Source organism: Euprymna scolopes, chromosome 29 (genome assembly GCF_053919585.1).
Source record: "Euprymna scolopes isolate OS-2025 chromosome 29, ASM5391958v1, whole genome shotgun sequence".
NCBI lineage: Eukaryota > Metazoa > Mollusca > Cephalopoda > Sepiida > Sepiolidae > Euprymna > Euprymna scolopes.
Window position 1 is genome coordinate 76,836,979 of NC_136510.1, and position 26,442 is coordinate 76,863,420.

Below are 26,442 nucleotides of genomic sequence, written 5' to 3' on the forward strand. Positions count from 1 at the left end.
ATCAATTTTTTTTTTCTCGTCTAAATAAGATTCAGAATGATTTGCTATAAGAATATGCAAAAATATAACATAAGTACCTGAATTTCAAATAATTGCATCTTTTATCTCATTCTATAGATTTCACGTGGCGAAATTAAAAAATCCAAAATTTAATGATGGTTTGGAAGAAACTACAGTCTTGTAAATTTCAATGTATTTTTAACATTTGTTTTGATGATTAAGTGAAGAATCAACTTTATAAGGGTTTAATTCTTTTTTTTCATAAGTGATACATTGCTTACATAACCCTGAGTTAAGCAACAATGAGGCTGGCCAGTACCAGATGGGTGACCATTTTTTCGCCGATATTTTCAAAAGTCATCCCCTCTTTTCGATTGACTAGCCTTAATTTAAACCTTCATTACTTACGGTTTGACGATGGACGCAACAGCAAAGACATCACGTTTATTTTTTTTCACATTCTTTTCCTCCATCGCGGTATGGGTTCAAGCCTGCCTGCCAACTACTACTTTTTTTTTTCTTTTTGCTCAACACACACCTTGAAACACCCGGCAACGCTAGGCACCCAGGCTAGTACTGAAGAAATTCCAAACAACGTGGATGCCATAACTGGAAACCAAAACTTTGAGATCTTCAATCTGATGTTCTACAAAGCAAGGTATTTTACATTTTCTTATAAATAGATCTTAAAACATTACCTCAAAATAATTATAGCTTTGTTATAACGTCATAGATTTTTTATTTAAATCATGTTTCAAACAAAAGTGATCATGAAAATAAATGAATGGTTAAACAATAGCAATGGAAATTATTTTAATAGTCTAAAACCACTTATTTTGCTTTAATTGCATATTGGCACTAAAAACTATAATATATGGGCATCTATAATATAAATCTCACCTGTTTGTATGTATGTCTACCTAAAACTTTTGACAGAGGAGACGGATTTTCATGAGATCGGTATTGAACGACAAATGAAAAATTGGCCAAAAACATTAATTCCTTCACCCTACACTGGGCATTTTTCTACAGGGAGGGGGTCGCTTTTTTTGCCAATATTTCCGAATGTCATCCCCTCTTTTCAATTGACTAGCCTTAATTTAAACCTACATCACTTCCGGTTTGGCGATCAACGCAACGGCAAAAACGACTTTTTTTTTTTTTACATTCTTTTTCATCCTTTTTGGTAGAAAAGAGAGTAGGCCAGTGAACATGACAGTGTAACGTCACTTCCTGATCAACTTGTAGGTATAGAAAGTTTCCAGTGTTCAACCATGTGGTCATGCTAACAGGCATAAAAAATATGTCTGTTACCGAATGCCCATGTATGTTCTTCTAAAGAGAAAGAACAATTCTCTATTTGGATAATAATTATAATTGCACATTGGGATAATTCTAATCTAACAAAATATAGTATGTAAACTTGGTTTTGAACTTTTATTTCTATCGAAGAAAGTCGAATATTTCATTTTTTTTTTTTTTTTACTGAAAAAGAAACAATTTTTATATATTTTTCAGTCCGTTCTTTCAATAATAAAACTTTTCCCTGAGTATTTCCAAATATTTTAAAGTTAGCATTTTTCACAATTTTTTTTATTTTTTTTTTTTTTACGATCGATGAATTTTTCCATATTTTAGCACCGGGCATAATTTATTTCTTTGAAATATATTTAAAACTTCAAGTTTTTGTTTTTTATAACATTTTAACTGTAAATAATTTACATGACTGAAACGGGAAATGAAATAGGAAATTTTTATTCTCTCCCGAGATATACGAACAACACAAATTAATTAAAAATTCAGGGTTTGTTTTACTATACACAGATTCGAAAAAATTGTCAAAAAACAAATATATACCAAATAAATGTTATCAAAAGCAAGATAAGTTACTTTTCTACCAAACTGGATAATTTTAGTGTTTTTATTTAATGTAAAGTGTTTGTTCGGCTCCAAAAACAGTGTTTACCAATGTATATGAAAAATGCAAATAGCGGCATGCTTTCTGCTGCACATGGTAAGTTTGGAAAAACGAGTTTAAACAAAAAAAAATACTGTTAGAAACTCGCTCAATATATGTTACTGTGACATAGGCTGACCATATATTCGGTGGGTTTCTAACAGTATTTTGTATAATTTGTTTGAATTCATTTTCCCCCGAACTTACCGAATTCAATAGCGAGCACGCCGACATTTTTCTTTTTAAAATATATTGATAAACATCGTATGATTTTCGAAAAGATTACACGTTTTAAAGTGAGTAAAACCACTAGAAACCTTTCCAGATAGGTAGAAGAGTAACTTATCTTGCCTTTGATAACATTTATTTGGTATATATTTGTTTTTTGAACATTTTTTCAAATCTATGTGTATAGTAATACAAACCCAAAATTCATTAACTAATCACATTGAGTGGGTTTCTAATATTTTGTAATACAAACCCTTAAATTTTTATGGTATCTTTTTTTGGGGGAGGGGGGGTTAACTATACACAGATTCTAAAAACTACAAAATAAACATGTTACATTAAATAAAAACACTAAAAAATATATCCAGTTAGGTAGAAAAGTAACTTATCTTGCCTTTGATAACATTTATTTGTTATATATGGACATAGAAGAACAGAAAACCAAAACTTTAAATATAATATCTGTATTTAAAGTAATAGTTATTTAAATATTTCGACATATAATCTTGTAGGGAAAATCCAGCTTCCCAATAAGGGGCACTCTGGGTAGGAACAACATTAACCTCAGTCATAAAAGATTTAATCTCGACCGACCAAGGACAGAAAAGATGAAGTGTAGCATCAAAACAGATACTACACTGTGATCTTGTTCCGAAGGCCAAAAATGTGTGTTTAATGTTTCTTTAATTGTTTGTTCCCGAAATTCATAATTCAGTTTAATCAGTATTAAATAGTATATTGCTTTAAAATTACTTAATTTTACATAGATAATATTTATATTTTATATTGAATAAAGTTCAGTTTCAGTATTAATAAAACTGTGTTCCTTTTTCTTTTTAAAAATGTTTTATTGCTCTTTTTCAAATGCCCCTCGTATAGTACTGACAGTCTGACTAATCTTACCTACATTGCCTACAGGCATTTTTTCAGAGTAAGAAGAAGACTTATTAAGGCTTCTTCTTACTCTCGGTGGCCGTCGTTCAAGCCTGCTTGCCTACTACCACTTTTTTTTTTTTGCTCAACACACACCTCTAAACACCCGGGCAACGAGGCTAGTATAAATATAACTCGATGTGTGTGTCATGTTTGTGTTTCCCATAGAAAGAAAAGCCAAAGAATGTGCATAAAATCTAAAAGTGTATTCTTATGTAAAATTTACTGGAAGACAATGGAAATGTTCTTGATTCTCCAAGTGCACCCTACGGAGGCCATGCAGGCATAACACTTGAAATTTTCCAATACATCCTATTTCAATGAAATTTATGATATTTATAGAATTTTCCTGGAAAGACAATGTAAGTGGTGCCGAATATTTATGTGTCCTCAGCTCTAAGATCTACACAAACAGAACTCCTTTAAAATTCAGATATGTACATTCAATTTTTTACATTTGAAAAAATTTGGACTGATGGGCGGACAGACAAAATCTCTTTATACAAGGTAAATACTTTATATTATCATTCATTGTATTCAATGCTAAACTTTACCTGGTCAGCAAACTTGGTAAGAATATCACTTTCTGAATTTTTTAGATGAGGGTTGATTATTTGAACTACGATCTGCATCCTTAGTTTTATTCATCCAACATTTTGGATAATGTAACAAAGATGCTCAAACTTGACAAAAATCGGTTACATTGGCTAAAACGTTGTGCAGTGATACTATTGGCATCCACTGTCCAAGTGTTAGAAAATGTGGGAGAAAGAGAAAAATTTTGTTAAAAGACAAGAGGAAATAAGTATCAGAAGAACAAAAGTAAAGAAAATAGGTTTATTGGCAGAACAATGAAGAGGAAGTTGTTCACCGGGATAGACAAAGGAAGTTGAATGGGATTGTTAGCCAGGGTGTGGCGAACAAAAATACCTGAGATATATTTAGACTTAATTTTTGGATTGGTTGAGGTTAGTCCTGGGTATGTGACAGTTGAAAATTGTTCAGTTGAGAGTTGCCAATTGAACACGGTTGAGGACAGTTGAGAGCCAGAGCCAGACACAGTCAAAGGCAGGTCGTGGATTGGACCAGATCCAGAGAGTTTTAAGTGATCGAAATGAGCTAACATCAACTGACAAATACAGCCTCGACAAACTGTACGTGTGAACCTTAGCATGTAGAGGGTCGATTGTGTCACACACACACACCGAGTGCAACTAATATTTACAGAAAGTAGTTTGTGCTTTTTTTTTTGTTTCTCGTTTTATTTTTATACTTGTATGGCAGTCCAACCCTTCAGCAGCTGCCAATGCATAAGAGACAACGACATGGACAGAATGAGAAGAGAAGATGAAAGAAAAGGAATCCACGGCAAATAAGGTTGGGGTTGGCAAAGTTGTCGACAGGGGATCATGTGATGTTACAGTGTGAATAACATTTAAAATAGGAACAGTAGTTAGAATAATCCAAATACAATTTTATAAGAGTATTTTATTAGAACCGAACTAGTGGAGGAGAAATCCTTCATGACTGAGACAATTTTTATTTTTGTTCCTTTTCTCCACGTTAAAAAACGACCCTGGTGTCTAACTCTGTCCCGTGGGGAAGCATTGTAAATAGGAACTGTACCTACCTAACTTCATTTTTTTTTGTTTTTTTGTTTTTTATTAATAGGATTTTTAAAGTTAAATATTTCTAATTATATATAAAAGGTAATTTCTTCCTGTGTGTATGTGTGAATTCATTTTCTATAGACTCCAAAACGGCTGGGCTGATTATTTTGAAATTTCACACACATGTATACCTTATGTGTCTAGGAGGGTTCTTAGATGGGTTTTGTATCTGAATACTTTCAACAAGTATCGAAAATCAAAGAAACCATGTTAAAGAAGAAACAGACGAATTTGGACCAAAGTTAACACTTTTATACAGCCTAACATCACGAATGTTTTTGAGAAGTTTTATCACTGCACAAGCAGAAGAGGCCAGCATATAAAATCAACAGTAGGTTCTTTGATACGACAGGAGCACGTTCAAAATGAATGTTTCTGTTTAGAACACAAACCATGATACTCGAGTTTTGCATTTTAAATTTAAGTCATTATATAAAATAGATTCTGTACAGTGCAATGTCAACTACAATCAACTGTGGAGTAAGTCACTGTAGGGAGGCATGCAAAACTTCCTTCCTAGTGAACCGCTGTGAGTTCTCAACTAGAGTAGGCAAGCGATTGATTTAATTGACAAATGGGCAATTCAAACGATTTCAAGGACAAAGTATTGGAAGCGTTGAACATTTATTGATCTTCCTTCAATCCCAAGCAACGTCGGGTCTCCCTGCTGGAAATATATATGTGGCTATTATAAATGGTAAATTATTGAATTAATAATTGAATCCAATTATAAAACTTTTTTTTAAAGAAATTATTTAATATATTTATAACATTATTGCATGTAAATAGTTTCTTAAATATTTTACTACAGGAGGATTTGCTAAGAATTTTAAGTCCAGAAATAACTTTCAAATTTGTAAGTGCGATGAAATAATTCATTTTTTTTTTTTTTTTTTCAAATATGAAAGAAAGGAATGAATTTTTCCTTTGAACAAAGAAAAAGAAAAGCATGCTGGTGAATTTAATTTTGTAATTTAAGTTTTCTTTGTTTATTGAGAATTTTTTTAAAAGTTTGTTTCTGTACTACTATATTTTTTTAATTTCAATAAATAATTAATAAAAAAAAAATAATGGTACCTATAAAGGCAACAAAAAATGTTAACAATTATACAAAAATTCACTTCCGTTATTTTTTGATGTTCCAATTAAATAGATTGAGGAGAGTAAAAAGTGTTGTAATTCTCACATCCCTTATTTTGTCCTGTAGTTGTTGGTTTATGTCTTATCAACCATATGCCAAATCCAGTAATTTTTTAGAAAAAAAAATATGCTTCAAGATTTTTTTTACTTTGAAATATTTATTCATAGTGTTTGATTTGGTCGTTTTGTTTCGCAGCATATCAACCCGTGTGGATTATTTGATGCCAAATCCTGTCATTTTGGAAACCGATTTTATGCTTCAAGTTTTTTTGTATCTTCAAATATATATTCATGGAGTTTGGTATGATTGTTTTGCAAAAGAAAATTATTTTGTCTTTTTACTTTGCTGAACAGGATTGAGTTTTACAAAGGGAAAGAGGGGGAAAAAAAAAAAAAAAAAATTTGGTGCATTTTAAGTCAAAAAGTCAGTATCTTCAGACAGTCTGATCTGCTAGTACCAGATGCTTTAACAGGTATTACCATTCTGAGCCAAAGTTGACCTGGAAGCAGTAGTAACTAACGCCAATTCCACATTCCCCACAGGCTCAAATGAGACCGCACCATCGGATCTCTTCTAAAGTCATACCCAGGACCTGTTTAGTACTCTCATTTCATGAGCGATGTTTCGGACAAAAGGAGGTGGTGAGGTGGGGGAGTAATTGTTGTTTTCAGAGTCAGAATCTACCTACATAGCAGATACCATTGGCTAGCTTTTAACATTGAAGTAGTAATTTTTGTTTCTGTTACATCAAGTGGCTTCATGCATATTCTGGAGCGATTTACATAAAAAAAAAAATTCATATTTAAAAATATTTTTAAAACTTATCTTTTGAAAATCTTGTCAGCTTTATAAAAACGAAATTAACAGTAAAAAAAAAAAACACCATCTGGATAGAGGATCGGTTGCGATATGCTACAAGCATTTATGTCATGGCGATCAGATGCTTGTTTCAAAATTGAAGTGAAAAACTTTAAAAGTTAATTAAATTATGCACTCATAAATAAAATACCCAAATAATTTACTATTTTTAAGATCATGCATCTAAAAGCACATCATTATTTCTTCTGCTTTTAGACATATCAGTTTAAAAAGAAAAGAAAAAACGGACACTTACATTGGCATGTGTTTTTCTTCAGCAAGGATGGCATCATCACTTTTTAAATCATATCTATCAAATAAAGGTAACAACCATATCAATTTAAGTTTTATATATATATATATATATATATATATATAAAAACATACACGTGCATGCGTGTGTGTACAGAGAAAAAGCAAAAACATAAGCAACACTATGAAATAAATACACAGGAAAATCTTACGCTAAATAAACTTTATAGTTAAGAAAGATTAAATTAAAAAAAAAGAGGGGTCAGATGGCAACGGCGAAAAAAAGGACACGGGGCAGGCAGCAACGGCGAAAAAAAGGGGGGACGGGGCAGGCGGCAACGGCGAAAAAAAGGGGGACGGGGCAGGCGGCAACGGCGAAAAAAGGGGGACGGGGCAGGCAGCAACGGCGAAAAAAAGGGGGACGGAGCAGGCAGCAACGGCGAAAAAAAGGGGGACGGGGCAGGCGTCAACGGAGAAAAAAAGAGGGACGGGGCAGGTGGCAATGGAGAAAAAAAGGGGGACGGAACAGGCGGCAACAGCGAAAAAAAAGGGGGACGGGACAGGCGGCAACGGCAAAAAAAGGGGGACGGGGCAGGCGGCAACGGCAAAAAAAGGGGGACGGGGCAGGCGGCAACGGCAAAAAAAGGGGGACGGGGCAGGCGGCAACGGCAAAAAAAGGGGGACGGGGCAGGCGGCAACGGCAAAAAAAGGGGGACGGGGCAGGCGGCAACGGCAAAAAAGGGGGACGGAGCAGGCGGCAACGGCAAAAAAAGGGGGACGGGGCAGGCGGCAACGACAAAAAAAGGGGGACGGGGCAGGCGGCAACGACAAAAAATGGGGGACGGGGCAGACAGCAACAGTGAAAAAAGGGGGACAGGGCAGACAGCAACAGTGAAAAAAGGGGGACGGGGCAGACAGCAACGGCACAAACAGAGGGCCAGATGACAACGGCATAAAAAGAGGGGCACATGAGAGAAAAAAAAAAGAGGGGAACATGACGCGCACACGACAAGACCAAAAAATTGGGCACGCAAGACGAACAGAGGGTACACAACAAGAAGAAATAGGGGTACACAACAAGACGAAAAGGGAGCGCATGACAAAAGAAAATGCAGAGACAAGAAAAAAAAAAGAGGCAGAGAGAATCAGAGAAAAAATAAAGAGGCAGAGAGAATCAGAGAAAAAATAAAGAGGCAGAGAGAATCAGAGAAAAAAAAGAGGCAGAGAGAATCAGAGAAAAAAAAGAGGCAGAGAGAATCAGAGAAAAAAAAGAGGCAGAGAGAATCAGAGAAAAAAAAGAGGCAGAGAGAATCAGAGAAAAAAAAGAGGCAGAGAGAATCAGAGAAAAAAAAGAGGCAGAGAGAATCAGAAAAAAAATAAAGAGGCAGAGAGAATCAGAAAAAAAATAAAGAGGCAGAGAGAATCAGAAAAAAAATAAAGAGGCAGAGAGAATCAGAAAAAAAATAAAGAGGCAGAGAGAATCAGAGAAAAAATAAAGAGGCAGAGAGAATCAGAGAAAAAATAAAGAGGCAGAGAGAATCAGAGAAAAAATAAAGAGGCAGAGAGAATCAGAGAAAAAATAAAGAGGCAGAGAGAATCAGAGAAAAAATAAAGAGGCAGAGAGAATCAGAGAAAAAATAAAGAGGCAGAGAGAATCAGAGAAAAAAAAAAAGAGGCAGAGAGAATCAGAGAAAAAAAAGAGGCAGAGAGAATCAGAGAAAAAAAAGAGGCAGAGAGAATCAGAGAAAAAAAAGAGGCAGAGAGAATCAGAGAAAATAAAGAGGCAGAGAGAATCAGAGAAAATAAAGAGGCAGAGAGAATCAGAGAAAATAAAGAGGCAGAGAGAATCAGAGAAAATAAAGAGGCAGAGAGAATCAGAGAAAATAAAGAGGCAGAGAGAATCAGAGAAAATAAAGAGGCAGAGAGAATCAGAGAAAATAAAGAGGCAGAGAGAATCAGAGAAAATAAAGAGGCAGAGAGAATCAGAGAAAATAAAGAGGCAGAGAGAATCAGAGAAAATAAAGAGGCAGAGAGAATCAGAGAAAATAAAGAGGCAGAGAGAATCAGAGAAAATAAAGAGGCAGAGAGAATCAGAGAAAATAAAGAGGCAGAGAGAATCAGAGAAAATAAAGAGGCAGAGAGAATCAGAGAAAATAAAGAGGCAGAGAGAATCAGAGAAAATAAAGAGGCAGAGAGAATCAGAGAAAAAATAAAGCGGCAGAGAGAATCAGAGAAAAAATAAAGAGGCAGAGAGAATCAGAGAAAAAATAAAGAGGCAGAGAGAATCAGAGAAAAAAAAGAGGCAGAGAGAATCAGAGAAAAAAAAGAGGCAGAGAGAATCAGAGAAAAAAAAGAGGCAGAGAGAATCAGAGAAAAAAAAGAGGCAGAGAGAATCAGAGAAAAAATAAAGAGGCAGAGAGAATCAGAGAAAAAAAAGAGGCAGAGAGAATCAGAGAAAAAAAGAGGCAGAGAGAATCAGAGAAAAAAAGAGGCAGAGAGAATCAGAAAAAAAATAAAGAGGCAGAGAGAATAAGAGAAAAAATAAAGAGGCAGAGAGAATCAGAGAAAAAATAAAGAGGCAGAGAGAATCAGAGAAAAAATAAAGAGGCAGAGAGAATCAGAGAAAAAATAAAGAGGCAGAGAGAATCAGAGAAAAAATAAAGAGGCAGAGAGAATCAGAGAAAAAAAAGAGGCAGAGAGAATCAGAGAAAAAATAAAGAGGCAGAGAGAATCAGAGAAAAAATAAAGAGGCAGAGAGAATCAGAGAAAAAAAAGAGGCAGAGAGAATCAGAGAAAAAAAAGAGGCAGAGAGAATCAGAAAAAAAATAAAGAGGCAGAGAGAATCAGAGAAAAAATAAAGAGGCAGAGAGAATCAGAGAAAAAATAAAGAGGCAGAGAGAATCAGAGAAAAAATAAAGAGGCAGAGAGAATCAGAGAAAAAATAAAGAGGCAGAGAGAATCAGAGAAAAAATAAAGAGGCAGAGAGAATCAGAGAAAAAATAAAGAGGCAGAGAGAATCAGAGAAAAAATAAAGAGGCAGAGAGAATCAGAAAAAAATAAAGAGGCAGAGAGAATCAGAAAAAAATAAAGAGGCAGAGAGAATCAGAGAAAAAATAAAGAGGCAGAGAGAATCAGAGAAAAAATAAAGAGGCAGAGAGAATCAGAGAAAAAATAAAGAGGCAGAGAGAATCAGAGAAAAAATAAAGAGGCAGAGAGAATCAGAGAAAAAATAAAGAGGCAGAGAGAATCAGAGAAAAAATAAAGAGGCAGAGAGAATCAGAGAAAAAATAAAGAGGCAGAGAGAATCAGAGAAAAAATAAAGAGGCAGAGAGAATCAGAGAAAAAATAAAGAGGCAGAGAGAATCAGAGAAAAAATAAAGAGGCAGAGAGAATCAGAGAAAAAATAAAGAGGCAGAGAGAATCAGAGAAAAAATAAAGAGGCAGAGAGAATCAGAGAAAAAATAAAGAGGCAGAGAGAATCAGAGAAAAAATAAAGAGGCAGAGAGAATCAGAGAAAAAATAAAGAGGCAGAGAGAATCAGAGAAAAAATAAAGAGGCAGAGAGAATCAGAGAAAAAATAAAGAGGCAGAGAGAATCAGAGAAAAAATAAAGAGGCAGAGAGAATCAGAGAAAAAATAAAGAGGCAGAGAGAATCAGAGAAAAAATAAAGAGGCAGAGAGAATCAGAGAAAAAATAAAGAGGCAGAGAGAATCAGAGAAAAAATAAAGAGGCAGAGAGAATCAGAGAAAAAATAAAGAGGCAGAGAGAATCAGAGAAAAAATAAAGAGGCAGAGAGAATCAGAGAAAAAATAAAGAGGCAGAGAGAATCAGAGAAAAAATAAAGAGGCAGAGAGAATCAGAGAAAAAATAAAGAGGCAGAGAGAATCAGAGAAAAAAAAGAGGCAGAGAGAATCAGAGAAAAAAAAGAGGCAGAGAGAATCAGAGAAAAAAAAGAGGCAGAGAGAATCAGAGAAAATAAAGAGGCAGAGAGAATCAGAGAAAAAAAAGAGGCAGAGAGAATCAGAGAAAATAAAGAGGCAGAGAGAATCAGAGAAAATAAAGAGGCAGAGAGAATCAGAGAAAATAAAGAGGCAGAGAGAATCAGAGAAAAAATAAAGAGGCAGAGAGAATCAGAGAAAAAAAAGAGGCAGAGAGAATCAGAGAAAAAAAAGAGGCAGAGAGAATCAGAGAAAATAAAGAGGCAGAGAGAATCAGAGAAAAAATAAAGAGGCAGAGAGAATCAGAGAAAAAATAAAGAGGCAGAGAGAATCAGAGAAAAAATAAAGAGGCAGAGAGAATCAGAGAAAAAAAAGAGGCAGAGAGAATCAGAGAAAAAAAAGAGGCAGAGAGAATCAGAGAAAAAAAAGAGGCAGAGAGAATCAGAGAAAAAAAAGAGGCAGAGAGAATCAGAGAAAAAATAAAGAGGCAGAGAGAATCAGAGAAAAAATAAAGAGGCAGAGAGAATCAGAGAAAAAATAAAGAGGCAGAGAGAATCAGAGAAAAAATAAAGAGGCAGAGAGAATCAGAGAAAAAATAAAGAGGCAGAGAGAATCAGAGAAAAAAAAGAAATTGTTTGTAACCTTTCATTAAACTGGGTTAATAGATGCTACATAAACTGTTTTACTTTTTGAACTTGTTGGCAGAAAATAAGGTTGCAATTACCTAATATCAATAGATGAATGAGTATATGTTAAATGGTAATATACATTTTAATATTAATAAAAATGGTACAGTATGCAAGTATTCTTTTGCAGAACAAAAATACATGGAAGCAGTTATCACAAAAAAATGTTTTTTTGTTTGTTTGACCAGCATATCAACCTTCTTTGGGTCATTTAATGCTGTATACAAGATTTAAATTTTTTATACTTTCAGAATCGATTTTCACTGGGTATATTCGGCCAATGTTTTGGTATAGTTTGTTATTTGATGGTTTTTATATTTTATGGTAAAGATTTGCTTGTTTTAAGAAATCTAGAATGGTTTTAGGATTTTCTTTATCAAAGAGTTCTTTTAAACTTGTAGTAGTGTTGACGAATTCGTGTGAAATCATGACAGCCAAGTAAAAAGTGTTTCACTGTGTAAAGTTTGTGACATGGTATACATTTGGGAGGTTCCTCACTTTTTAGTAGATGAGAGTGAGTTATGTATGTGTGTCCTATCCGGATACGTGATAAGACTACTACTTCTTTACGTAATTTTCTGGTATCTAGAGGGGTTTTTTTTAAGTATAGGGGTAATTTGGAAGAGTTTGTTATTTTGACAATTGTTCCAATTTTCTTGCCATTTCTTTGTGATAAAAGTGTTTATTGAATGTTTGTAATCCGTATATGGGACCTTTATGTCATTTATTTGTTGTTTTAAGGAATTTTTGGCCACCATGTCAGCTTTATCATTTCCACGGAAACCGTAGTGAATGGGAATCCAACAAAAGAAAGTTTTGTGTTGGATGATAGAATGGATCTCTTGTAACTGTTTGATGAGTAAGGGATTGTTTAATTTTTGATTTTTTATTGCTTCTAATACTGATAATGAGTTTACAAATATTATAAATTTTTTGGTGTTTTGGTTGGTGATAATATCTAGAGCCAGGTTTATGGCTGTAATTTCTGCACTATAGATAGGAGTTATTTGGTAACCTTTTCTGCTGAATAGTGTTTTCTTAAATAGCAGCACATCCCACTTTGTTTTGATCTTTGGAACCATCCATATAAATGTGTGTCCAATTTGGGTAAGTATCTAGAATGTTGTTTAGTTTTTCTCTATAGTCTGCAGGGTGAGTATTGGATTTAAAATATATTGTCAGGTCTAGTATGACTTTAGCTAAGGTGGGAGTTCTGGGAAATTTTCCTCGTGGATGCTGGTTTGATCTATTGAGTTGTCTGTAAGTGGTTTGATTGTTTCTTCCATGTAGAGACCAAAGGGTTTAATTGCATTTCTTTTTGTTTGAATAGATGTGTGTAGTTGGGATTGAAGGTGCATTGATAGGCAGAATTTTGGGGGTTTGATTTTAGTTTTAGATAAAATTGTAAGCCTAATTTCTCACGTCTCAATTTTAGTGGAGGTTCATAGGCTTCAGCATATAAGCTTTCTATCGGAGAGGTTTTGAATGCGCCCAGGGCAAGTCTTAATCCTGTGTGATGGATAGAATCTAGAGTTTTAAGGTAACTTTTTCTGGTTAAACCATATATAAAGCTTCCATAATGTAGTTTGGTTCTTATCAGAGTTCTATATAATTTTAAGAGTGATGAGCAGTCTGATCCCACTCAGTATTTGCTATAACCCTTAATAGTTGTAGTCTTGAAACATTTTTGTTTTAAATATTTTAAGTGAGGGATGAAGGATAGTTTTTTATCAAAAATAAGTCCCAAAAATTTATGTTGACCAGCTATTTCGATTTTTGATCCTTTTAGATTGAGAACAGGATCATTGTGCATTTTTCTATGATTACAGAAATGGAAACATTTAGTTTTAGTTGTTGAAAATTTAAAGCCATTTTCTGTCGTCCATTGTGTTAGTTTGTTTATGCACATTTGTAGTTGCCGTTCTGAAGTATGAATATTTTTGGATCTATGGCAGATTAACAGGACCATCCACATATAAGGAGCCATTTATCTCATTGTTCAGACAATTTACAATATTATTAATTTTTATATTAAATAGCGTAACTGATAAAATGCATCCTTGTGGGACTCCTTCCTGTATTTTTGTGTCTGATAATGTGGGTCAGATTCTTACTTTAAAACTTTTATCAGATAGACAATCTTTTATCAGTATGGGTAGTCTGCCCTTTAATCCAAGGTTGTAAAGGTCTTTTATTATACCATGTCACCATGTTGTATCATATGCCTTTTCTAAATCAAAAAAGATAGCTATTGCATGTTCTTTTTTAATGAATGCTTCTTTGATAAAGGTCACCAATCGGACTATGTTGTCCATTGTTACTCTTTTGTTTCTAAAAAAACTTTGTAGGTTGGCAATTGAGTCGTTCGTTTCCAGATACCAATTCAGTCATTTATTTATGATTCTTTCAAATGTTTTGCAGGGACAACTTGTCAATGCAACTGGTCTGAAATTTTGTGGATCTGAATTGTCTTTCTCTGGTTTAGGGATGGAGATCACGATAGCATGTTTCCAACTATTGGGTAGTTTTCCCATGAACCATATTTTGTTGAGAGTGTTTAAAAGATGTGTTATAAATTTGGAAGGAAGTTGTTTCAGAAACTCAATGTATCTCATCCGCCCCAGTAACTGTATTATGTGCTTCATTTATGGCTTTTAAGAGTTCATTTTTAGTAAAAGGATAGTTGTATTCTTCTTTGTTGTTTAAGTTGAAATTTAATTTATCTTTTTTTCTGTATCTTGTTTTGTCTTTTGGAAGGATTGGCTGTAATTTTTGCTGGAGGAATTGTTTTGAAAGGTTTCAGCAAAAAGATTCGCAATATTTTTGTCTCCGTTATTTTGATGTTTTGTAGGAGATGATTTAAAGGGGAGGGGGAGTTTTTACCAGTAATTTTCATTACCTTGTTCCACACTTGTTTGGGGTTTCTATTCGAGTTTATTTTATTTATATAGTCTTTCCATGATGTTCTTTTTGCTTCTCTAATAACTTTACGATCCACTCTTTTTTGCTTAAAAAGGTTTAAATTGTATTTTGTTGGTTGGGAGTTAAATTTTCGTAAGGCAGCTTTACGTTGGCGAATTGCTTTTTGGCATTCATTGTTAAACCAGGGTCTTTGTTGTTTGTTAGTTCTGCTACTTTTAGGTATACATTCATGTGCAATGACTAGTAAAGTTTTAGAGAAGTATTCTATGGATTTATTTGGGTTTTCCTCCTCTGATTGTTGGCATTTTTTTTATATATTCCTCCCAATTTGCTTTTTTTATTTTCCATTGGGAGAGATGGGTTTTTGTTTCTTTTAGATTTTTTTAAAAATCACTGGAAAATGGTCGCTACCCCAGGAATCTTCTACTAGAACCTTCCAGTTATAGTCCATGAGGATAGTAGGGTCACACAAAGATAAATCTGATGCTGAGTAGGTGCCTGAAGCGGGATGAAGGTATGTGTTGGATTTATTGTTTAATATACACAAGTCATTGTCGTTAATAATTTTTTCAAGATTCTTCCCTTTCTTATCCGAGTATGCAGATCCCCATATATCGTTGTGACTATTGAAATCACCTAACAGTAAAAAGGGTTTGGGTAACTAATTTATTATTTTGTTCAGCTCTGCTTCGTTTATTGGATCCTGAGGTGGGATGTAGATAGTGCAGATATTTATAGTTCTGTGCAGTGTGGCTTGAATATTAATGTTTAGATCTATTTTGCTTTGTGCGATATTATTTCTAATAAGTATAGATACTCCTCCAGAGGCTCTCTGTTGGGTATTGTGGATGTGGTTGTATTGTTTGTAGTTTTTTATATTCCTTACTTTATCTTCAGCTTTTAAAAAGGTTTCTTGGAGACATATGATGGCTGGTTGATGGTTTGTTCTAAGAAGTAATAAGTCATTTATGTTGGTTTTAGGTCCCGGCAGTTCCATTGGATGACTTTTTGGGTTATGATTAGATTTTATGTATTTGTTTTTAACTTTTGTTAGTCGTTGGTGTCTGATCTTCGATCTTCCATGCCCATTTCCTCAAATCTGTTTTGGATTGAGTCTCTTGGTCTGGAAGATGAACGTGGTGGTTTATTTTGGTTTTAGCTTCTTTGTTGGTTGGTGGTTTGTTTCCTTTTCCTTCATGGGCACTTTTTGGTGTCTGTTTTTTTTTTTCGGTGAGAGGGGTTGTTTCTGTGGGTGTTGTAGCACTTTGGGGTTTTGTGGGTCTTTTGGGTTGAGTTTTGGTTTGGGAGTTTTGTTCAGTTTTGTAATCCTTATTTTCATTGTTTATTTGTTTTATAGCTTTTTTGAATTCTTCCATTAGTTCCCTTACTTCATTGAGTAATTTCATAATGTCTTCTGGTTTGATGTTTAATAGGTCTGCTTTTGTTGTTTGGTTATTTGGTTTGGTGGTTTTTTTGTTTGTTATTTCTGGGTATTTTATATTTCCAGCTAGGTTACGAGCTTCTTGGAAGGTTATATTTTTTGTATATTTTATTTTAATAATTTCTTTTTCTTTCTTCCATTTGTCGCATTCTTTTGAATTTGCACTATGGCCTTTTCAGCAGTTAATACATTTTGGCTCTTTTTGGCAATCTGTGTGGGTCTCGTTTTCTCCACACCTCATGCATACTGGAGAGCGTGTGCACCGGTCTCGATGGTGTCCGTACCTTTGACAATTGTAGCATCTCAGAGGGTTTGGTATGTACGGTTCTATATTTTTTCATATCCTATTTTGATGTTACTTGGGATTTGATGGGTATTAAAAGGTAAGAATATAGGAGTTTGTATCGATGGTTTCACCATATTTTTTAATTTGGATCCTTTTTACATCGGTAACGTTTTGATTTTTTAGGTTAATTTTAATTTCTTCCAAGGAGCACAGTGATAGTCCTGAACTCCTGATTACTCCTTTACTAGTATTCAACGTTTTGTGGGGATAGATTTTTACTTTTTGGTTATTAAAAAGTCTCCATTTAAAGATTTCTGTTATTTGCTTTTGGCTTTCTACTTCCACTAGTAGTGTGCCGTTATTTAGTTTTTTGACCATTTTTGGTTTGATACTTGAGAAAATTTTCTCTATTTTGAAGGGGGACACTTTTGTTATCGGTTCTCCTTCGATTGATTCAATAATTATGAAAAAGGTAGATTTTGAACGAGATTTTGGTATTGTGATTCTGTTTCTGAATCTGAACTAGATTTGTCTGAAACTTCAGAATGGTTTCTTTTTTGAGGCTTTTTATTTGCCATTTAAATATTTTGAATTTTTCATTTCTTCTGCTCCCCACCCGCCTCTGAGCCCTATTTGGGAAGTGTTGGGGGGGGGGGATCCATTCGCCCCAACACAACAAGGATACAGAAGTATACTCTTCCCGCTGATAGACTCAAGCACCCGTGTTTCCTTCGTCCTTTCTAATGGCCTCATTTCTAGAAAAGATGTTGGTTTTCCAGTCGTGTTTTATCCATTTTTCAGCAAGTTGATTGACCCTCCAGCCACCGCTTACTAAATCAGTTTTTTTGCCTAATGTGGGGAGCGTGAGTGTATTTTCTTGTGTTTGTCTTGATTTAGTGCTAGTCATGATCAACTGATTGATTGGATCGGGCCCATCTAACCGCCTGTCTTAACCCAAGTAAGGGCCAAAGTGGCGTGTTGCACCTCATGTCCTACTAGGACCTTGAACATGATCTGCTCAACCACCAGGATCCCGTCCTTAGGCATTACAGGTTGCCACCCACGGTCAACAGATGACCCCATTGAGAGAGACTTTTACTCTCTGTAGGGAGGCAGTCGGTGTATTCTAATGCCCCACCGACAGGGCCAGTTGGGAAGTAGGGGAAGAAGAAAAAAAAGTGGGAAGGGAAGGGGGCTGTTTTTGTTTTTGGAGAACACAATTAAGTTTTACAAAAGAGAATAGAAAAACAAAATGGAACATCAATGAAGGTGCATTTCGTCTCAGGAAGCCAATAGACAGCCTGACCTGGTAGTTATCACAAAAAGAATATTTTTATATAAATACATGATACCAAAACATGTTTTAAATATTTTTAACATTTAATTTTAAAAAAATAAAATAACACCACATGATAGTCTTAACATAAAACTGCTACAATTAAATGAATAGCTGCAAAATATCTTGTTTTAATTGCACATCTCAGCGGCTCAAATAGCAAAAGGTATAAAATTACTCAACTTACTTTTTGAGGAATTCTTCTGTCCCACTAACAGTTATGTCGAGGAGAGGGTTGCCATAACCCAGCAGAATTCCTTCACTAAAAAAGATAAAACACATTAGTCATGTGAAACTAAATATCAAACTTGGAATAAAATATACAATTATTAAATATATAATTTTAGCAAAGTTTATTTCTAGTACGACTAAGACTTTCTGTCAATCTATTGAGTGATAGGTTCAGGTCTTTGAAGCTGGATAAGTGTGTGTGGAACTGGATATCAAGAGATTTCACATCAATAAAATGCTAAAAAAAGTTCCCTTCATCAGCATCCACAGTTCGATGGGGATCTTTCCATCCCTATCTCCTTCAATCAACGCTTAAACTTTAAGTTTCTGAATTTTTGAGATGAGGATTAGTTATTTGTATTATTTGGATCTTTTGAACTACTGTTCTCATCTCGAATGTCATTTTTCACGAGAGTCTGTGGCGCAGTGGTTAGAGTACTGGGAAAAAAAGCAAGTCTAAAAATGATATTCTCCTGAAAGTTGAAGGTTCATTTCTTAGTGTTGGTGATTGATAAATATAACTGCGAATTACTTCGGACCTCTATCACGTCATGGTTGATGGAATGAGAGTATGCTACCCCCGTGAAGTAAATAAAGTTGTGAAAATGACACTCAAGATGAAAACAGTAGTCTGAAAACTCCAAATAATACAAATAATCAATTAACGTTTAAACTTTAGTAAAATTTTTTATCTGACATTTTCAATCTTGCGAGAAATGGAATCAACTCCACTAACAGAAAATAGATTCATCCAGTAATCCCTAATTCAAAAAATGCCGAAAATATATAAAATATGGAATTTTTTTTTTTTTACAGAGTCGCCACTTATCAAGGCCCAGAGGTCATTCGAGGATAAGGGTTATTGAGTGTACAGTAGTCAATAGGATAATTTCCTAGTAATCGTTAGTAGTAGAAATTTGGTAAATTGGATTATTTAATGAGGACAGCTCATCAAGAATTTGTTTACGTTGGACTTGAAGACAACTAAATTGTAGTCAGCTGGAAAACATACTAACGAAAGAAAGTTCCACAGGTGTGCAGTTCTGAGAAAGAAGCTTTGTTCATAGAATCTATGTTTCGGTTAAGGCACAGATAAAGAGTGGGGAAAATTATTGACAGTGGTTTCAGCTAGATGGGTGTTTTTCGTGAAAGATTGGCGAGGGGGGACCAGAGATTGGAGCTCAGATGAGCACTTGCCATGGAAACAATGATAAAGCAGAGAAAGGTTTGCAACATCTCTTCTGTGGGAAAGAGGTTGCAAGGAAGAGAAAAGGGCATTCCCCACTAAGTTACAAAGTCTATTTTGAACTCTGTCAAAGCAGGATAAGCTGCTTCTAGCAGCTCCGGCCCAGATGTGGCAACAGTACTCCATCATTGGATGTACTTTGCATCAGGAGTGAGATATCTACTGGAGCAGTAGAAGGATCCCACCATTTTTCCAGTGACCTTGGCAACAGATTTGATGTACGTGTTCCATTTCAGATCAGGAGTAAAGGTCAAGCCCAGAAGCTTGTCAAAACATGCAGCCTCCCCAAGACGAGAGCCATTTATTTTAATTGATGCCAGATGGGGATCAGAGCGTTGATGATGTAAAGATAGAAGCTTGGTTTTAGATGCATTAAAAGTAACCAGCCACCTCTTTCCTCATTGTACTACTTGCTCAAGATCAGAGGAGAGAGAATCAGAGAGAACTTGGTCATTTATTGCCTTTGATGTGTTGCCATAGATGGTAGTGTCATCAGCAGAAATGTCTACGAATGATCTAGGTGTGTCTTGGGAGATCATTGATGTAGATCAAGAAGAGAGTGGAGCTAAGGATGGACCCCTGAGGAACTCCAGCATTAATACTGAGAGCTTCTGATTTCTGCCCATCAACCACTACTCTTATGAACCTATCAGAGAGAAATGATTTAATAATTGAGAAGAGATTTCCAGCTATGCCATAACTTGAAATGATAAAACTAAAGACGTGTAATTTCACATAAATTACTCATGACCCAAAACCATAAAAAAATAAAGTCAAGGAATTATGGAAACATATTTGAAAATGTTTACAAATGCTATTTTGTGTTAGGATGTTTATATGAGGTGTGTCAGCAGACATTGAACAAGTAGAATCTGATAAACAAATGAAGTTTTCAAAGTAGGTCAAGTAGTTTTCTTTTTATACTCTTATTTATCTCAAGCAAGGCATATTGCCGCTTGCACATAAGGGACTACTATCTGGGACCATGTCTACGGGGACAATATGTAGGGAATTCAGAAGGAATTATAAAGTCTAGCAGTTTTAGGGAAGAAATTAACTTTATTTAATCCACAAGGATAGCATGCTCTAATTCTGTCACGCTTGACCAAGTACAAGTTTTAGTTCGCAATTGTATTCTTTGTATCACCCACATTGAGGATCGAACCTTCAACCTCCAAAAGAGTGTCACTTACAACTAAAAGTACTAGGTAAAATTAAATTTTAAGTGATATTTTTTCTAGAGATTGTAAGTTTAATCCTTAATGCGGACGATATGGAGAATACAATTGCAAATTAAAACCTTTTACCCATCATAGCTTAAATAAAGGTTCCGTTCAAAATTTCCATGCAGATTTCCTAGTTCGACAAAATACAACTGAAGAAGGTCGGAAATTACATCCGAAACATCGTCAGAATAGCACTCAAGATAAGTAGTCAAAATAAGAACAGTAGTCCAAATAATTTAAATTACTAATTAATAAACTTTTACCTCATCATAGCGGACAGAACAAGAGCAAGCTAGCTCCGTGGATTAAATAAACATAAGAAATTCTGTGCAGTTTTCTGAGTACGATTAGACACATTTGAAGAAGGTTGCATTGGTCGAAATGTTATGAAAATAGCATTAAAAAAAAAACAACAAAAAAAATAGCCTAGATTATGTTATCTTTGGTGCCAAGGAAAAAACATAAAAATGACCAGCAAATCTAGCAGTATCTTTCAGCCTTTTAAGAAAAAATATTTGACCTTTAAGGTTTTTTCTGTTCTTTGTTATTCACATTCTTGGTCATTTATGATCTGAACACAATATCTTTTGCAGATAATACATAGAACATAGATTGTTGTTGCCTAGAAAAGAAACTGTTTATTCATACCTTTCCGAAACGATTAATATTAGCTTGTGAGCGAACCGTGTTATTCTATACTAATGATGTATCAGCGATGTCAGTAGCAATGGCAAAAGTGCTTAAATTAAGAATATCCAATCATGGGAGAGAGAATGTACATACATCTGCTCCATGTGTATGTATAGAAAAAGTAGTACAAAAATAAACTAAAAGCAACAACGTACATGCAACACAGAAATCATACGGCTTACACACCACACAGACATCATCATATGGCATACATATAATAGAAATTATACTGCATACGTATAACGTAGAAATTTTACAGTATACAAATAATGTAGAAATAAACTCCTGTCGTGATTGGGAAAACAAACTATTTCATCCCATAATCAGGTTGCAAATTTATTTAAAAATCATAGGCTTTTAAGTTTTCAAATGTTTTGTATGCATAAATCTCCATCTTTATAAAGTTAGGTATGTTTATATCTATGCGTGTCCGGTATTCACTTTTAAACTAATTGACTAATCATTATGAATTTTGGAATAATGACTAGAGTTAAGGTCCAAATATGGGCTATATTTAGTTTAAGGTTATGGACAACCTCTCTTTTGAAAATTCAAATATTTGCATTAAATTTGATCCATAGTCATTGGACACCAATTAAGCAAGATTCCCATTAGTGAAACGACATTGAGCCTGGCCAATACTAAAATGGGTGACCATTTAATAATACCAGGTGCTGTAGGTGTTCAAAGCATGGAGTGGGATGGGGCCATCAGGCTATTCTTACCAAAGACATATTGCACGAAATAATGCAGTGCCCTCACAACCCCAGAGGGTTAAGGGACACGTCCCATAGATTTTAATTTCTTGAAACCTTTTGAACTTTTAAAAAGGTTAAACGTTAAATTTTAGACATTTTTCTAGAATCAAAAATCATGTCATGGATTTTGATCAAAATTGAAATAAGGATTCTAGACATAAGAATTAGTATCTTTATATCTTGATTTTAATCTTTGTGTGAGGATGTAAAAGCAGTGCAACACTGTTCTGGTCATGGAACTAATTTTATCCATCCTGGGACGGATATCCTAATTACATGCATTACGATTGGAATAATGCCCGTCACATGACAACATTCTTGTGCTCTTCACATGAAACAAAAAAATGGGGTACTTCTGCTTTTTTTTTAAAAAGAAAAAGAAATATATTTTATGGAGTAGTTAAAAAAAGAATTAAAAAAAAAAAAAAAAAACTTGACAAACGATAAATGTTATTGAAAGCTTTATATCCTTTTTAAAATTAACATCAATTTTTATTGGCTACAAAATTCTAATCGTTGCCAACCAAAAATAAAGCTAACGACATTGGCAGATAAAAATCTCAAGCATTTTAATGACATTGCTTTTGTAAGAATAAAGAATTCCCACCAAAGAGAATGTTTTAACCGGTCTGATCGCAAAACTACTCAAAATTATAAAAATCCAAGTTTGGTTCAAGAAAAATCTATTTAGATTCTATTTGGCAATTGGAAACAAGGCGCGTGTGTGTGTAATGACTTTTTCCTAAACATTTATTTTTAGAAAAAAAAAAAATCTCATGAGGAGAGTAGAAAATTGACCTTCCTTAATTATTTGTTTTCTAGTCTCCTCATTCCATGAGCGATATCTCTGACAAAAAGTGAAGAATTGCTGTTCATTAGGTCTGAATCTATCCATCTAACACTTATCGTTAGCTGGTTTTCAGCCTTGACGTGTCTTTGTTTTTAGCTCCTTACATCAAACGGCTTCATGCCTTGTCTGGAGCAATTTATCTCCCTCGGTCCATATATAACACTAATTAGTTTACACTAAGTCAAAATTAATAGAAAGGCACTAAGTGTGCACAAAAGGGTAGAAAGGAAGTCATTCTTTGAGGAGACAAAATAATCTGTTCCCCTCCTACCCCTATCATGTCTTAACCTTCACAGAAAAAAAAATATATTTTTAGTTTTCAGAGAAAACTATCATGAGGGAAAAGAAGGGCAAGGTAAGATAGAAAGCAAGACAGGACACATGAAAAAAAAAAAGATAATGCAACAGTGAGAAGATAAAGATGTTCACTAAAATACAAAACCGCATTCCTCCAATATGCAAACGCAGAAATTTTCTCACACAGAAATAACATTTATTCATTTAACACCACTTTCCCCCTATTTCTGATATTACACAAGTTCACTCTCCACTTCTCACAGTAAAGTGAACCAGCAGTCTCCAAATTCTACACTGCCAGTCTTGTCCAATCACATGCTTCCAAGTTTTCCTTGACCAGTCAACCTTCCTACAATTTAGAACATTCATACTTCTGCAACAAGGAGGGAAAACATTTCACATGACTATCAAACAGAATTTCCATGAACAAAGTTTCTTTTCAAGAGCTCATTTGTAGAACACATTACCACACGTCCGTTTCCCTGCAAACTACAACAATCATCTTCAAATCTAATGTAAAAAAATACTTATTGTAAACCATCCCCATAAGTAATCAAATTGTTTTTCCCATTCATCATTTACAATCGTTTTGTAATATTCATTATTCAACTGATAATCTAGCCATCTTGTTAATGCTTATTCTTGATTGGCCTTTGTCTTTGATAAGCAACAAGTTATTAATTAAAAATAAAAAACACTTGATAATTGGTATTATTTGGCTTCTTCCAACTACTGTTCTCTCATCTTAAATGTCATTTTCACGTTTCAGTTGATATAACCTCCGATTGCAACGACTACTTAGAAAAATCAATTGTAAAAAGTGATATTCTCCTGAAGGTTGAAGATTCAATTCTCAGTGTGGGCGACCGAAAAATACAATTGCAAATTACTTAGGACTATCCACTTATGGCTGACAGAACAAGAGCATGCTACCCCCGTAAAGTAAATAAAGGGTTCCGTTCACAATTCCGTCCAAATTCTCGAGTTCAACAGAAACATTCCCAAGTTTGACAAGCTACACCTGAAGAAGGTAGGAGGCTACATCAACAGAAATGTTGTGAAAATGACACTCAAGATGTGAACAGTAGTCCGATGAATTCAAATACAAATAACCAATCCTCATCTCAAAAATTCAGAAACGTTATAACTTATTTATTATAATAAAATTGTATTCCTTTGTTTTTTCACAATTTAATATGTACAAAAAGGTACAGTTTCACAAATTAATTTTCATATTGAAAACTGACTTTTACAGACTTACAATGCAGCATAATTTATATATATATATATATATATATATATACGAACAAACAGTTGTTAAAACATATTAAAAAACACTTTTAAATGAGTTAAAAACATATTTAATCTGAAAAGGAAACACTAGATAAGTGGATAGTCCTTAATCCGCAGAGTTTTGAAGAAATACTTTCCTTCTCATCAGAGCGTAGGAATTAGCAAAATGCGGGATCGGATTTTGCATGCAAAAGTATTTGATGAAACAACAAGTAAGTCAAAGATCGTACTTGAAAACAAAAGTGAAGCAGAGGGAATATGGTGAAGAAAAAGGTGATTACACATGAATGGATAGTCTGGTGGAAGATAAATAATCCAGTGACGGTAAAATCCAAATGTATAACTTCAAGAAAGTTAATTGAAATTAATAATAAACTCACAAGTTTCTTTTATATAATAGAGATAAAAATATGAAGAAATAAAGTTCTTACATTGTCATTACTGATTTATGTTATTGTTGATTATATATTTTACTTTCAAAAATTAATTTAAAACAATCAAACAACTCTATAACATTGAACGAACCCAATTTTTTGGATACAAATTTTTTTTAATGCAAACAAACTCAATTCAAAACTGGTACACTGCAAAATATTTACAATGCTTCAAATGTTTTGCGAAATGTTAAGCAAATCTGATATAAATGGTAGGTCTTAAGTAAACAATAGTTTCATTGTTCAAAATCAACACAAAATTTAGGTGTGCTTAATTTTTATTTTTTCTTTATGAAAAAATAAAAATTCTTGATTCAAATCAAAGGCATATCATATCCGGCCCATGAAAAGATCTCAACTAACTAGCTGACAAAGATTAGCATTATTTGGTCCAACTTTATACACACATGCGAAGAATAGCTGTCTTAGAAAGGGTAAAACTAATTCCTCAAACAAATAATATTGCACAATTTTCATGTGCCTTTACAGATATTAAAAATCAAAATATGATATTAAACCTTTTGTACTACATAATTTTGAGTTCAGAAAATGATTGAATTAAAGGTTTAAGTTGTTATTTATTTCTCTCCCACCAGAAGAAATGAGACACTAGGGTCAGAAAGTGGGATTGAAAAGTCAGCGCTCAAGAGGAGGAGCACTCTCTGACCCTACAAATGATGTCTGTGCAGCCCTATTGGCATTTCCTAGCAGAGGCTCCTCAGGTAATTAGCAATGAACCTCTTAAAGAGGAAAAACAAAGCCTGGAGGGTGATCCTTCTAAAACTATAATTTCTCCACATCTGAGTTCTCGTTCATCTCCATCGTCTTACACTTTATGCACACAAACTAGTTATCCCACTGTAATTCCACTGCACAAGTCTTTGACTAGGTCCGTATTTATTCCGCTTTCTCTTGAATCCATCTCTATCACTTTCTTTCATGTTTTACTTACTCTTCCCCCATGAACTGAACCTTTTACCTTAATTGTACTACATCTACCAACCTAAGAACTTTCATCCATTTTTTTTTCAATGTAACCATACCATCAAAGTCTCCTGTTCTGCACCCATCTCTTTATACTATACACAATCTTCCTCCGAGATCACATTAAACATTCATAGTATTATTTTCCATATCATTTCTCTCCATGCAACGCATATCCTCAACTCCCACTGGCCAGGTTTCACTCCCATGCATTATCACACTGCGTACACATGCTCAACAGACTCTTCCCTTGGTTTACATTGGATCATCATTAATTTAACATCCATTTCACAAGCTGGCATTTGTTGGATGGCTTTTAGAAATTGACTTCCTACCTAACCTGTATCTCACCACATTTTTCATTTATCCCTTTCTTTCTTTCAAACTCATCTTTGTCACTTGTTCACATATTTTCCTTGGCCTACCCCTGCCAACTGACCTTGTTACCTCAACTGTTCTACATCTAATTCAAAAGCATTTATCTATGCAACTCTTACTGGACAGGTTTCACTTCCATATACATTCTCTCAACAGTGGTAATGCTGAACTTTTTAATCAATAGTTTTGCAAACTTTTTTTAAAAAATGGTAATCTGTTGGCATGATATGTGCCGAACATTGTGGGTGAGATAAAATCTCAGACGTTTGGTGCCATGTGAGATCTTAATGTTCAGCCTTACAATGTACAAAAGACCGAAGATCTGTTGTTGGGTTTTTGGGCATGTCAACCATCATTGGGTCATTTCTTGCAGAAATCATTTATGCCTTTGTATATGATTAATTTGT

At 34.4% G+C, this 26,442-nt stretch overlaps 1 protein-coding gene across 1 annotated transcript in view; it reads right to left on the reverse strand.

The window, feature by feature from the left end:
* The window catches only part of LOC145252728 (adenosine kinase-like), a 134,489-nt gene that overhangs the window by 85,372 nt on the left and 22,675 nt on the right, over positions 1-26,442 (reverse strand). Inside the window, exons 2-3 of the mRNA XM_080112582.1 lie at positions 17,836-17,910; positions 7,044-7,097 (exon numbers count right to left, since the gene is read on the reverse strand). Coding sequence (XP_079968708.1) covers positions 7,044-7,097; positions 17,836-17,910 — 129 coding nt within the window. The remainder of the gene's footprint in view (positions 1-7,043; positions 7,098-17,835; positions 17,911-26,442) is intronic.